The sequence below is a fragment of the Homalodisca vitripennis genome, chromosome 4, assembly GCF_021130785.1.
Source record: "Homalodisca vitripennis isolate AUS2020 chromosome 4, UT_GWSS_2.1, whole genome shotgun sequence".
Classification (NCBI taxonomy): domain Eukaryota; kingdom Metazoa; phylum Arthropoda; class Insecta; order Hemiptera; family Cicadellidae; genus Homalodisca; species Homalodisca vitripennis.
Genome location: NC_060210.1, coordinates 43,165,882 through 43,178,489, shown reverse-complemented (window position 1 = coordinate 43,178,489; position 12,608 = coordinate 43,165,882). Strand labels below are relative to the sequence as shown.

The following is a 12,608-nucleotide window of genomic DNA, read 5'->3' as shown; positions in this document are numbered from 1 at the left end:
TTTTGGGTTATTAAAAGAGAGGTTACATAGATTTAACTAATTGTCCATAATGAAGTTAAATTTAACAAATAATAACTTTAGTTAAAAACTTTGGTTTCAGAAATTGTTCAGTTTTCATTACATGGTTACATAACCCTTTGGCCACCGGGCGCTTAGCACGGCTGACTAGTGTAAATTGCTGTGGCCTAAATCCGTTTTTGTTGTACTTTACATAAATCATTCTAAAAACGTTACTATTAAAGATGGTACAATATTTTTTACTTTGATTTTTTTCTCCTTTTACCTCCTGAACTTGTACTCTGAGCACTGCACACAGAGCAATTTCGCTGTTTATGTTCTGGTAAATGGTAAAGAGGGTCATTACCGAAACCTGTATGTTGTACTGGAGTGGGGGCGCCAAGCCATTCCTTAGTGATTGCTTCTATAATCGAAATTTTTAAAGCTAGTCTTGAAATAGGCTTGTCTGTATTAATTTTATAAAGGACGTAGAGGTTCACATCATTCTGGAAAAAATATGGAACGCTACTTTTTTCCAGTAGCGCAGAGTACGCCTTTCATCCAAATAACAGTAGAGCATTTGGTTTGCCGAATCTTCTCCACCCATGAAGGTGTTGTGGTGGCGGATCATTTTAGGCTTACTGGTTATACAGACTTTATTTCCCTTTTTTAGGATTTTAATTCATCAGTGGCCCTACTGTCTGTTGAAAGAAGTAATACTTGTTTTTGTTATGACACTTTTTGCCGACTATCTAACATAAGCAAACCACCCTTACGACAGTACTTGAATATTTGAGTCACTTGACTATTGTGAAACAGTGTTACCAACGTATAAACATAAAATATTTGTTAATTTGATCTTTTATGATGTCAAACCACCAAATTAGGTATCGCTATCTGTATAAATAAAAGAAAAAATGCGATATTACGAAACGTCCTCAGTACCAAACGACTTCGGCGGTTCTCACGCAATATGCCGACGTCCTCTAATGAGGACGTCAGCAGTCAAAGGGTTAACAATTTGAGAGTGATATGGGTGAGGTGTTCAACTTAAACATCTGTTGTCAAAGTAAAGATGTTCAGAAAAGTACATTTGTATTATTAGGGTATCAATCATTCCTAGGAGGCTCAATTCTCAAATATTGTACAGTATTAGCCATTTTCCAGGTAGATAAAATAATGTTTTTGTAATTATTTTGAATTCCAGAAATACAAACAGCACAAAGATGATGATGAAGATGATTTGGAGGCTTTGCGTATGGCGGCCTTGATGACGATTGGCAAAAAGCAATCTCAACCCCCTCCTGTTCCAAATGTAAGATTCATTTTTATCATATTTCATCCTTATTATCTTAGAACGTAGACATTTAGCTTTATTTTATATGATCAGCTCTGTGATCTACTATTACTACTATAACTAATATTACTACTATTACTAGGATAATAAGAATAAAACTGTGCAAGTAATTAAGCTTTTTTGTACACTTATAACCTCTGTTTTGTATCCAGAATATATTGTATAGTACATATAAAGTAAAATGCGTGTGCGTGTGTAAATTTAGTAAGTGAAATCTTAATGATTGGTATTCAGTTAAAACCAAAACATAACTCTTTTTGGAGTAGAAAAAATACTTATCCTTTGTATAGTCTTACCAAAAGTTTTAAGGTTTCATTTACATATACTCCTGGATTCTACATTTTAAGTGTTGGTTTATTTTACCAATTTAGTCTATTGTATAAAAAATATGATGTAAAAAGATATACTTTCTATTGTTGGAAAATAATTACTGGAAGAGATAGTAATAAATTGAGTTCTATTTCTGTTACAGGTGATTTTTAAACCTCATCTCGTCAATCCAAACCTGATAGCTATTATACCTGAAGGTGCTGAACACAAGCCCATGGTACACAAACCACTGCCTAGACAGCCCTTCTTTAGGCACCCACCCATGAGGAATCATCCACCTATGTACCGGCCTCAGATCTCCTCGACACTGAAACAGATACCTCAAGTCCAGATTAAGGTTGAACAAGGCACTGCACCAACAGAAAAGAAAGAGGATAGCGAAAAGGAGGAAGGTAATTTTGTCTTGGTATTACGATAGCAAGATCTGTTTATTTGGCAATCTTTGCCAAATCTTTTTAAATGTTGCAATAAATATTAATTGTAAAATCATCACCTTTCAAGAGTGAAACATACTTGTAAAGTTAACTAATTATTTTCAAGAAAATTGAAAAAAACAATAGGAAATTCTCTTGCAAAAGAAACCTATTGGCAGTTTTACAATATTAAAAATAAAATGAAACTAAATCTCAAAGTTACATACATACAATATGAGAAATCTATATATTTGATATATGTCAAATGAATGAAGTTAGATGAAATTCAATTGAATGTCTGTACAGTACATTACAACAACCAACAAACTAAAAATAGTGGTTGAGTATCTATACAACATGCCATGTACTTGGTAGGAACAAAAGATATTCTATTTAGTTTTATTAACCCTTTTATTGCCGATGCATTTGTGCTTACCGTTTACCTGCCCAAAATGCTGGTGTGCACAAATTTGCATGTTGGGTGTTGCACGAAAATCACTGTGGTGTGAACTTTTCTATTTGGTTTAAATGTTTATCAAATGCATTGAAACGTAAGTCACTCTTTCTTTGTAATATCAACAACATATGATAAAGAAGTATTTTCCTGAATACGTTTTATTTCTGAATAAGTTCTTTTGTTCTTGTTTATTTTTTAGTCAGTTGTGCCCTACTATGTTACAGTAGGTACAGTTTATGTTGTGATTCATGATTTTTTTATAATGTTATGTTGTTGTTGTGATTGGTTTTTATCTTTGCTAATATTGAAAATGAGTAAAAGAAGAAGGTTACCAATAAGTAAATTTATAATCTAATAAAATAGGCCTAATAGCTTTATATTTTAGGAACATTATTATACTTCAAAATGAAAAATATTATTTAAAAAACAGTTAGTTGCATAAGAAATGTTTTGATAAATTTATTCTTAAAAAAGGTAGACTTGAATTTTTATAGTCTTCATTAGACTATAAACAAACACATTAACATTAACAAACAAATAAGACTAAATTTATTTATTTAAGACTAAAAATAAGAAACAAACATTTTTATTCAAAACAATATATAAGGCTGCAATGTTTAGTATAAAACCTGTTCTATAGCATTGTATTTTCCGCAACATCACAATAAACAGGTCCGGCAGTAAAAGAGTTACCATATGCATGTCCTTCATAGTACCAGTGTTAGTTGCCCATCAAATTAATTAAAGTATGGATTGTCTATACTGATCCATATTTATTTTATCAAATTATATACAAAACAAAACTCTCCTGCCCCTTAGTAGTACCTATATATATTTTAGAACTTTTTGTGATGTATTAAAGGTAATATAATCCTCTAATAATGCAATATTCTGTAAAGCATACTTAAATCACTTTTTAATTTTTATGAGGTTTGTCTTCTTACTGAAATAGCTAATGATTATAACTATTAATACTTGCAATGTAAAAGTGTAGTAACTATAGTATTTTCTTTTTTGCAGTGTCAACAAAGTTTAGTCGATTTGAAGATATAGAATCAGAATCAGAGGATGAGAGTGAGACTGAGAAGAAAGAGTCTGAATCATCTGATGAGTCTGATGATGTCCTCGCTCTGGAAGATGATGATGACAGTCTGGAAGCATTAATGGCACAAATGGAACATGAGATAGAAGTGGGTATTGACCCAGAACCCAGCAAAAAAGATAAGAAAAAAGGTAAAAATACTAAAGCTAAGGAGAAAGAAGCAAAGACAGAAAGACGACTTGAAGACAAAAACAGACTTGAGGAGAAAATTAATTTAGAGAAAGCTAAAGTTGAAACAAAAACAGCAGTTGTTGAACCTACATTTAAAGAAAGTTCAGAATCTAAAAGTGTAAAATGTGAAATTATTAAAGACCAAAGAAGTCCTTCTCCATTACTTACCAAAACAATGCCTCCAGTTAAAGTACATCCTTTAACAAATAAAGCAACTGAAGATAAATCATCCTTAAATAGGATAACAGTGGACAGAAAATCAATATCTCCTATTAAAGAAAGATCTCAATCTCCTCATAAACAAAATTTTCATAACTCTCCTCATAAGACTGATAGGGTGGCTGTCACCTCAAAGTCTCCTATTGAACGAAGATCACAGTCCCCAAGAAGATCACAAAGATCTAAGTCCCCTTTTTCTAGAGTTCCCCTATCTCCAACAAGGCGAAAGTCTCCAATGAGAAAGACTTCTCTTGAAAGACGGTCACCCTTGAGAAGATCACTAGATAGAGACAGATATTATTCAAGAAATAAATCTCCCTCACCTTACTACAAATCGAGAGAAAGAGATTCTATGCCATTGCACAGGTCACGGAGTCCTGTTAGGAGAAGATCATTGTCTCCTAGAAAGGATGTTAGAAATCCATCCCCTAGGTATTATCGTAGAAAATCCCGCTCTCCATGGAGTCCTGTTAGGAGACCAGCTTCCCCAATTAGATCTCCTTCACCAAGGTATCGATCTCGGTCTCCTCTTCATCGTCATTCTTTATCTCCTCGAAATAAGAAATATACTAAGTCAGTATATCAACATTCTCCTCCATTTTGGGGTTCACCAAAGCGAAGATCACCTTCCCAATCTCCTAGAAGATCCAAATCACCACGAAAGCGTGAATATTCTCCTAGAAGAGATTATAGTTACAGAAGGAATTCTTTGAGTCCCAAACGAAAGTCATCTCCTCATTACAAGAAATACTCACCACCCACCCCAAGAAGTCCAAAGCAAAAACCAAGGAGTCCATCCCCTAAAAGGAATGTATCTCCTAAAAGGAAAATATCTCCAGTTGTGGTGAAGGAAACACGACCCCAAGTAAATCGTAAAAGTAGAACGCCTTCTTTAAGTTTAAGCCCTTCTCCTTCAAGAGAAGCTAAGGAACCAGCTCGCAGGTAATTATTATGTTATAATTCTTAGTTGTCTACTAGTTTTTAATATAATCTCATATTAACTGAGCATTGTTAAATGTTGTCAATCACATACAACTAATTTTCTGTATTATTTATGCCTTCATAGAGTGGATAAGAAAGCAGACTTATCTGTGATACAGATGATTTTTCAATGTTTATTAGTATGCACATATAAGTAAGATACACATACAAAGAAATCCTTGAGAATAAGTTGTAGTTAGTTGCTGATTTGTTAACCTATTCATGATTATTTTGCTTTTTTTATGGTCTGGGTTAGTTTTTTAACTCTGTATTTAATGATAGACTATTTCACTCTTTATGTATGTACAATTAGAATATTCCTAACAAGTTAATTTTGTACAGTCAAATTATGTAGCCATATGAACTTTTGCATTTTCTAATCAAAACATTGTCTTTTCTTATTTAATTTTAAATTATTATTACATTTCCTTTCATTCTGTAAGTTCTTTGAATACTAATAACAGTTTTTGTCATACCACACAGCAACTTAAAAGTAATGGTTCATTGAGAAATGGCATGTAACATAATAATTATTATAGTAGATTGATTTAATATTCATTACAATTTTTCAGACACAAGTCTCCTCTGAGGCCTCGTAAAGAATCTAATGAGAATGTTACCAGTCGAACATCAAGGGCAAGAAGAGGTAACTCTCCAGATAATAGGCATAGTGATGGAGATGCCAGGGAGAGGAGGAAGCCAAGTAATAAAGTGTGGGAAAAAGAAGGAAGGCAGTGGGATCGGAAAGCAGATGATAAACGGAAAGATAGAACAGAAAAAATGTCAAGAGAATCTAAGAGAGATAAAGAGACCAATAGAACAGAAAAACAAAAACAAGAAGAGCCTAAAGATGAGCCTGTTAGTCTCAAAGTTACAAATAATCCAGTGTTTGAAGCAAGGAGAAAAAAATTTGAATCAACTGTTGTTGTAGAGCCAGCTGGTAAGAAAATTCGCTTGGTTAGCAAGAAAAGTAGTCCAGTTGAAGAGAAGATAAAAATTGAAGATAAATGTGTACCGGTAATTGAAGAAAAGAAAAATGTAGATAACAGAGAGTGCAGTGCGCAAACTGAAGATGATTTGTTTAGTGGTCGTGAGGAAATTGATGAAATTGATAACTTCTTAAATGAAGATGTACTTGACTTGTCAGCAGAAGTATGGTCATCAGATGATGAAATATTTTCAAAAGTAAATAAAGCTAAGCCCAAAATATCAAAAAAATCACCAGTGAAGCAGGCAGTAGTCAAAGAACGTATCTCTTTGAAAGAAAAAGGTAAATCAGTTTTTAAATTGTCTTTGTTTTATATACATGACTAAGCAAGTCAGAGCAGGAACAAATTCTAAAGTTGAATTTTCTAAAGTGAGTTATATAATTTCTTATTTAGGTTCATGTACTGTATGTGTGTATGTATGTAACCCATTTTAATTAAAGTGAAAAAATGCACAGTATACAATATATGTCAGACACAGAATATTATTTTATTTTAATTTATTGTTTCAAATCAAAAGGATTTTGTGATGACTATTTTTTTGAAATTAAACAAGGGTAAATAAAAAAAAGAGAATAAAAATAAAAAAAGGGTGAATAAAATTTATTCACTGGAAAATATGGAAATGAACCTTATTATAAATGGTATTGTATTGCAATATTAATTTTAACAGCTTACTTTAGTCATATGGACACAAACATACAAGTACTGTATTTAGACAAAGTATGGTATTCTCACTATACAATACAGGCTTGTACTTAAAATAGAGTTTTACTGACTTAATATACAAACTCATACTTAAGAAACTTTTTCAACAATTTTTTTAATTTGGTACAATTTGGAACTCCTGGGGAGAAAAATAAGAAACCCTTTAATTTCGCCTAAAAAATCCCTCCCGGCTCAGTTGGAAGAAAGGTAATTTTATATATGGCCGTCATCTCAAAGTGTCAAACTGAAGATTCACTATTAGTTTATAGTTTAATTTGCACAACACTCATGGCATGATAACTATCAATGTGGACATGGTAATACAATCCAAACAATTAGAAACTCCACAATCTTGAAACCTTACAGACAAAACCCGTTGTTAGTATATATGCTTCTTTGTAAAAACATGGACTTGATTTAGTTACAGTTAATCCAAAATTGTGTTTATAAACATTTTTGGTTATACCCGGTTCAATTGTATATTTCTCTAAACTTTGAACGACCAACATCTTCAAACCTTATGAGTTATATAAAAAAATAAGCAAGAACTGTTCCCTGAAATTGATTGATAGTGTTATAAAAATTGTCAATTTTGATTTACGTCTTTAAATAACCAAGATCCACGATAATTTGTATGAATGTCAATGACCGCCATCTTAAAACGTTTGGTTGGTTAGGAATAGTCAACAAATCATCCAAGTCATGTGCAATTTTTCTGTTGCCTGTGAATTTTTCTTTGCTATATTTTGCATAATAACAGATTTGTAAATTGTTCTTTTTCTAAACATTGAACTGCTAAACCTCATAAGATGTAAAAAAAACTGAAGGAATAAAAGTTATGACGGAAACAGGATTTGTGCCATTGTAATGATACAAACAATCATTACCTAAAGCATTTTTTTTTATTTAATGGCTTTGTCTATATTAGGAATAGGTTGAGTAAAGATTTTTGCATGAATGATCATGGCCACCATCTTGAAACGTTTCATTGGTTAAGACTGCCTAACAAACTCTTCTAAGCTTTGGCCAAATACTGTCCCTGTACCAAGTAGTTGTTACCATGTTGATGCCTTGCCTGGTAAACACAAAGCTGCAGCATGGGTTGCCAGTCAAGACTAGGGCACCGCATCACTTAAAAAGTAAAGTATTAACATGGTATACAATAGCTAGAGTAGTGTTGATATGCGGTATAACACATTCACTCCCCAGTGTACACAAGCTGCTGACTGCTTCATCCACACAGTATTAGGCACCACATCACTTAGAGAAGAGAGTAAACTATGAACGTGGTATACTATAGCTAGAGTAGTGTTGATATGCGGTATAACACATTCACTCCCCAGTGTACACAAGCTGCTGACTGCTTCATCCACACAGTATTGGGCACCAAATCACTTAGAGAGTAAAGTATAAACATGGTATACAATAGCTAGAGTAGTGTTGATATGTGGTATAACACATTCACTCCCCAGTGTACACAAGCTGCTGACTGCTTCATCCACACAGTATTAGGCACCGCATCACTTAGAGAAGAGAGTAAACTATAAACGTGGTATACTATAGCTAGAGTAGTATTGATATGCGGAATAACACATTCACTCCCCAGTGTACACAAGCTGCTGACTGCTTCATCCACACAGTATTGGGCACCAAATCACTTAGAGAGTAAAGTATAAACATGGTATACTATAGCTAGAGTAGTGTTGATATGCGGTATAACACATTCACTCCCCAGTGTACACAAGCTGCTGACTGCTTCATCCACACAGTATTGGGCACCACATCACTTAGAGAGTAAAGTATAAACATGGTATACTATAGCTAGAGTAGTGTTGATATGCGGAATAACACATGCACTCCCCAGTGTACACAAGCTGCTGACTGCTTCATCCACACAGTATTAGGCATTGTATCACTTAGGAGCTACAATATTAATATGGTTTACTAAAGCTACATTTTTGTCTGCAAGTCAATAGTGAATACAGGCTTTAGTTTATTTTAAGTAGCAATACTTGCAAATGAGTAAGTTTTTTTTTTTATAGCAGAAGTGAAAAAGTCAATTTCGACTGTGAATACCAGCCCAGTGGAAGTGAAGAAGCGCAAGTCAGCAAGTCCTCTGATATCCAAAAAGAGTCCAGAGCCAGAAGTGGAAAAGGACAACAGTGATCTTCGAGCGGCACTGCGGCGACGCCGTGAAGAACGTCTAACCAAGGTAGGTGATATATATAATACACAGTTTTAAAATTGTCATACAAGTATAGAACTATTTCAACATTATGTGTGATATGTTTTAAATAACAATAAACTACCTAATTTGATAAATCTGTTTTATTGTGTTCTAGAGTAGAATTTCTTTTCTTATAAAAGCATAACACAAAGCCTGTTTCATATTTTTAATAGTGCAATATAACTCCATCAATAACAATATTCATGCAATAATGATTGTTCTAATACGTTTGATTTTTATTGCACGTTTGACAGTTTATATTATTTATGAAATACTGTTGAGTGGAAGTATATTTGTATAATATATTAAAAAGCAGGGCTTGTAACTGATTATTATAAAGTATAACCTAAGTAAGTATGATTATTTAAGGTATTTTATTACCTTAAATTGCAACTTTTTTATTTTATTTTGTTTTTAAACAATTTGAGAACTGGTTTCTAATGTAGGTCCAAGAGCCTAGTTGTAAAGTTATAACAAGGTTTAAATTCTTCCTTTACATGTTCAACAAAGTTTTCCATGTACTATATTAGTGTATAAATGTGGAATCCTAGTAAGTGAATATATTAGGCTATATAAAAGACCTGAAGTCCTAACTGGTATGATACAAATTTACTTGTGAACTTAGGAGAAATTGGTTGAATGTTACAAATTTCTTATTTTTAGTATCTTCCTAGCATAACCTTTTGTGATCATAGAAGTTATTAGTGTGATCATGTTTATATGAAGTCAGCTGTTCAGACGTAATCAAGAAAGTGAGTTACCATGTCAACATGAATGGAACAGAAAATTATGTATTTTTACTTGTTTTTCCCATGCATCCATCAACCCCGACGTCCGTACTATACGGACGTCGTAAAAATGGCGTCAACTCCCGACGTCCGTATAGTGCGGACGTGCACTTTTTATTACTTTACTGGCCACCTATTTCACCAAATGCTTTGAAATTTCACAGACTTGTGCACAAAGATATTTTGCACCGAAATATATTAGTTTGTAATGGTTTGACTTCGTATTTTGTCAGTCTGTGACTGAGGAACTGCAGTTCGTCTCGACTGACTGCTCACGCTTGTTGCAGACAGCTGTATATCACGTGGTTGTGAATATTCCGTTTTCTTCACAGTTTTAGGTTAAAGCAGTATAAAGTACGGCAGTTAAAGTTTAGTTTATTATTTGTTTAATTTCAAAATGAGTAAAAGACATCGTTCAAAGTCTCCCGTAAGTGAAAATACAATAATTAGTAACCTAGTTGCAAATGGTGTGGATGTGATTAGTGACGACGATTTGAGTGATGGATATCTTGAAAATTTAAATTTTTTAGTGATGTAAATATTGTTTTAAAACTTTTTTAAAATTTAGATTATGAACAGTTTTAGTTATTTTGTCAGAAATAACTTTTGTTTTATGTTTATTTTAAGTACTGTGAATTTCAAAGGTCTTGTTACATTGCCTTGCCCAGAAATGGCAAAAAGAAAAATTTACACAGCTTTACAAAAATTGATGTTACTCAATTAGTAAATAAGGTAGGCCTATAATTTTTGTTTCCTTTTATTAAGGATTAAATATATCATAAATTAAATGGGTATTTTTGTGTCAAATATTTTTTTATCTATATGGTTTCCATGATCAAACTTTAAATTTTTTAATTTTTATTTATTTTTTATATATGTATATGCATTTAAAAAAATTACTTTCAAAATAATAATTTTATTTGTATATTTCTGTAAGCTACATGTATAAAGAAGTAAAACAAAAAAAGAATTACCTAAATATCTTAAAAAATAACTGAGTTATGAATTTTTTACAAAACCCTTACATTTTGTCTGAAAATGGCTTGGGATTTCTGGCACATCACTTGATTTAATGGCCGGGTTTAAAAGGGTTAAGCTTTTTATTCCTTACAGAATTCCTAATAGAATCAAAATTAAATTTTAATGCAAGGTTAACAGGATTGTTTTCTAATGGGACGTTTTTTTGGTAAGGTTGTAAATTATTTTCTTGGCATTGTAGTACTCATCAGGTAGTTTAACTCTCCCACTGGTGAAAGTCATATATTACAACTATACGTGCTGTACAATGGTACTGGTTACATCATAATTTGCTACCCATTTCTTTTGAATGCTGTATCTTTGGAACTGTACATTATACGACCTTGGCGTACACATTAAATGACACATAATGTCATTTGCTAAATTTTATATACAACCCCCTTTGCAAAATTCTAAAACCCCTATTGGCTTTACTAAACACATATTGTGCACTGCTCTTCTGGCATCAGCTGTCTGCAGCCACTTGTTCAGTAACTGGGCTTGTTGCTGTATCTAAGAATCATGGAAACAAATTGTTTTAGTGTCTTGTTTTATTGTATTCTGCTCTAAAATGGCTGATCCTTGTGGTTCAAGTTTTTTTTTACTTTATGATAACTTCCGGAAATTACATCATGGAGGTATATACCATACAAATCACTTTCAGAGCCTGTACTCTCAAGATTTACAATTTTTTGATGAGTTTGTGGTATGTCTTGGATAAGGTGATCATCTTCCTGATTGTAGTTTTCTATTTTCACTTCATGTTTTATACATTCTGCCCAACACATTTGGAGTTACAGATCTTTTTCTTGAAATAAATCTCTGGTAATGTTTATTATACTGTTTCTATTCTATGTTTTATCCACTTCCTTTTGCAACAACACTTTCACATGCTCTTATTTTTCAAATGCGTGGTAAACTATTTCAAACTGGCTATTTAAAGCTAAAAATTAAATATGAAATCTTAATTGAAGTTAAAGTAATAGATTTTATTTATCACTATAAGAATTATATGAACACAGAAACTTTACATTCTCTTTCTTATATATAAAAGAGTCATCACTTTTATCTTAGATTTCTAAAAAAGATTTGTAATTCAACAAGATTGAGTTATTTAGCCAGAATTGGTGCAGAAGATTATTTTTATTTTATTTTTGATACCACAATGATGATTAAACAAATTGTCCAATGGCAATGCTAGAATTGTAATTGTTTTTGTACAGGCTGGATCACTTCATGAGAAGCTCCCTAAACGATTGCTACAGTCTGCATTTGAAAGTGCTCTAGGAACGTAAGTATACACAATTCACAGAACAGTGATTGGAATTATTTAAATCAGTAGATATAAAATGTAAGTGCTCGTATTCTTTGTGTAAGAACATCTAAAGATAAATATTAACTAAAATTAGTGATGGGTCGAAGCCAAATCTCAAATCCACCAAATTTTCAATAAAGATTTGGATTCAAGAATCGATCAATGGTTTTGAATACTCGAATTTGGGAATTGGTTATTGGTTGATCAGCATTACATTAATTACCGATTAATAAAATTTGTTCTTGCTGTACGTTAAATTTTCAAAATTGTAAATATATAACTTAATTAAATAATGATCGTACTTTTGTCAATATTATTTTGCTAGCAGTTATTATTTTTCATTTTATGTTCACTCAGTGTTGTGAGTCTACTTTGTGTTTGAACATCAATCAATATATAACTTAAGTAACAAATTATTGTTTTGTAAATATTTTTGCCTGCAGGTAGTATTTTCTATTACTATCTTTTGCATTACAACAAGTTTGCTGCTGCATCTAATTACAAATGGCCGTTACACAAATTACTGATTGCTAAATCGTG

The 12,608-nt window shown here is 32.3% G+C and overlaps 1 protein-coding gene across 3 annotated transcripts in view; it reads left to right on the top strand.

Annotated features, from left to right (window-relative positions):
* The window catches only part of LOC124359220 (serine/arginine repetitive matrix protein 1-like), a 40,659-nt gene that overhangs the window by 4,793 nt on the left and 23,258 nt on the right, over positions 1-12,608 (top strand). For 2 of the 3 annotated variants that reach the window (XM_046811784.1, XM_046811786.1), the window contains exons 2-7: positions 1,205-1,312; positions 1,827-2,076; positions 3,575-4,988; positions 5,600-6,297; positions 8,764-8,933; positions 11,977-12,044. In XM_046811784.1, the coding sequence (XP_046667740.1) occupies positions 1,205-1,312; positions 1,827-2,076; positions 3,575-4,988; positions 5,600-6,297; positions 8,764-8,933; positions 11,977-12,044 (2,708 nt within the window). The remainder of the gene's footprint in view (positions 1-1,204; positions 1,313-1,826; positions 2,077-3,574; positions 4,989-5,599; positions 6,298-8,763; positions 8,934-11,976; positions 12,045-12,608) is intronic. The other variant, XM_046811785.1, reaches the window with a different exon arrangement.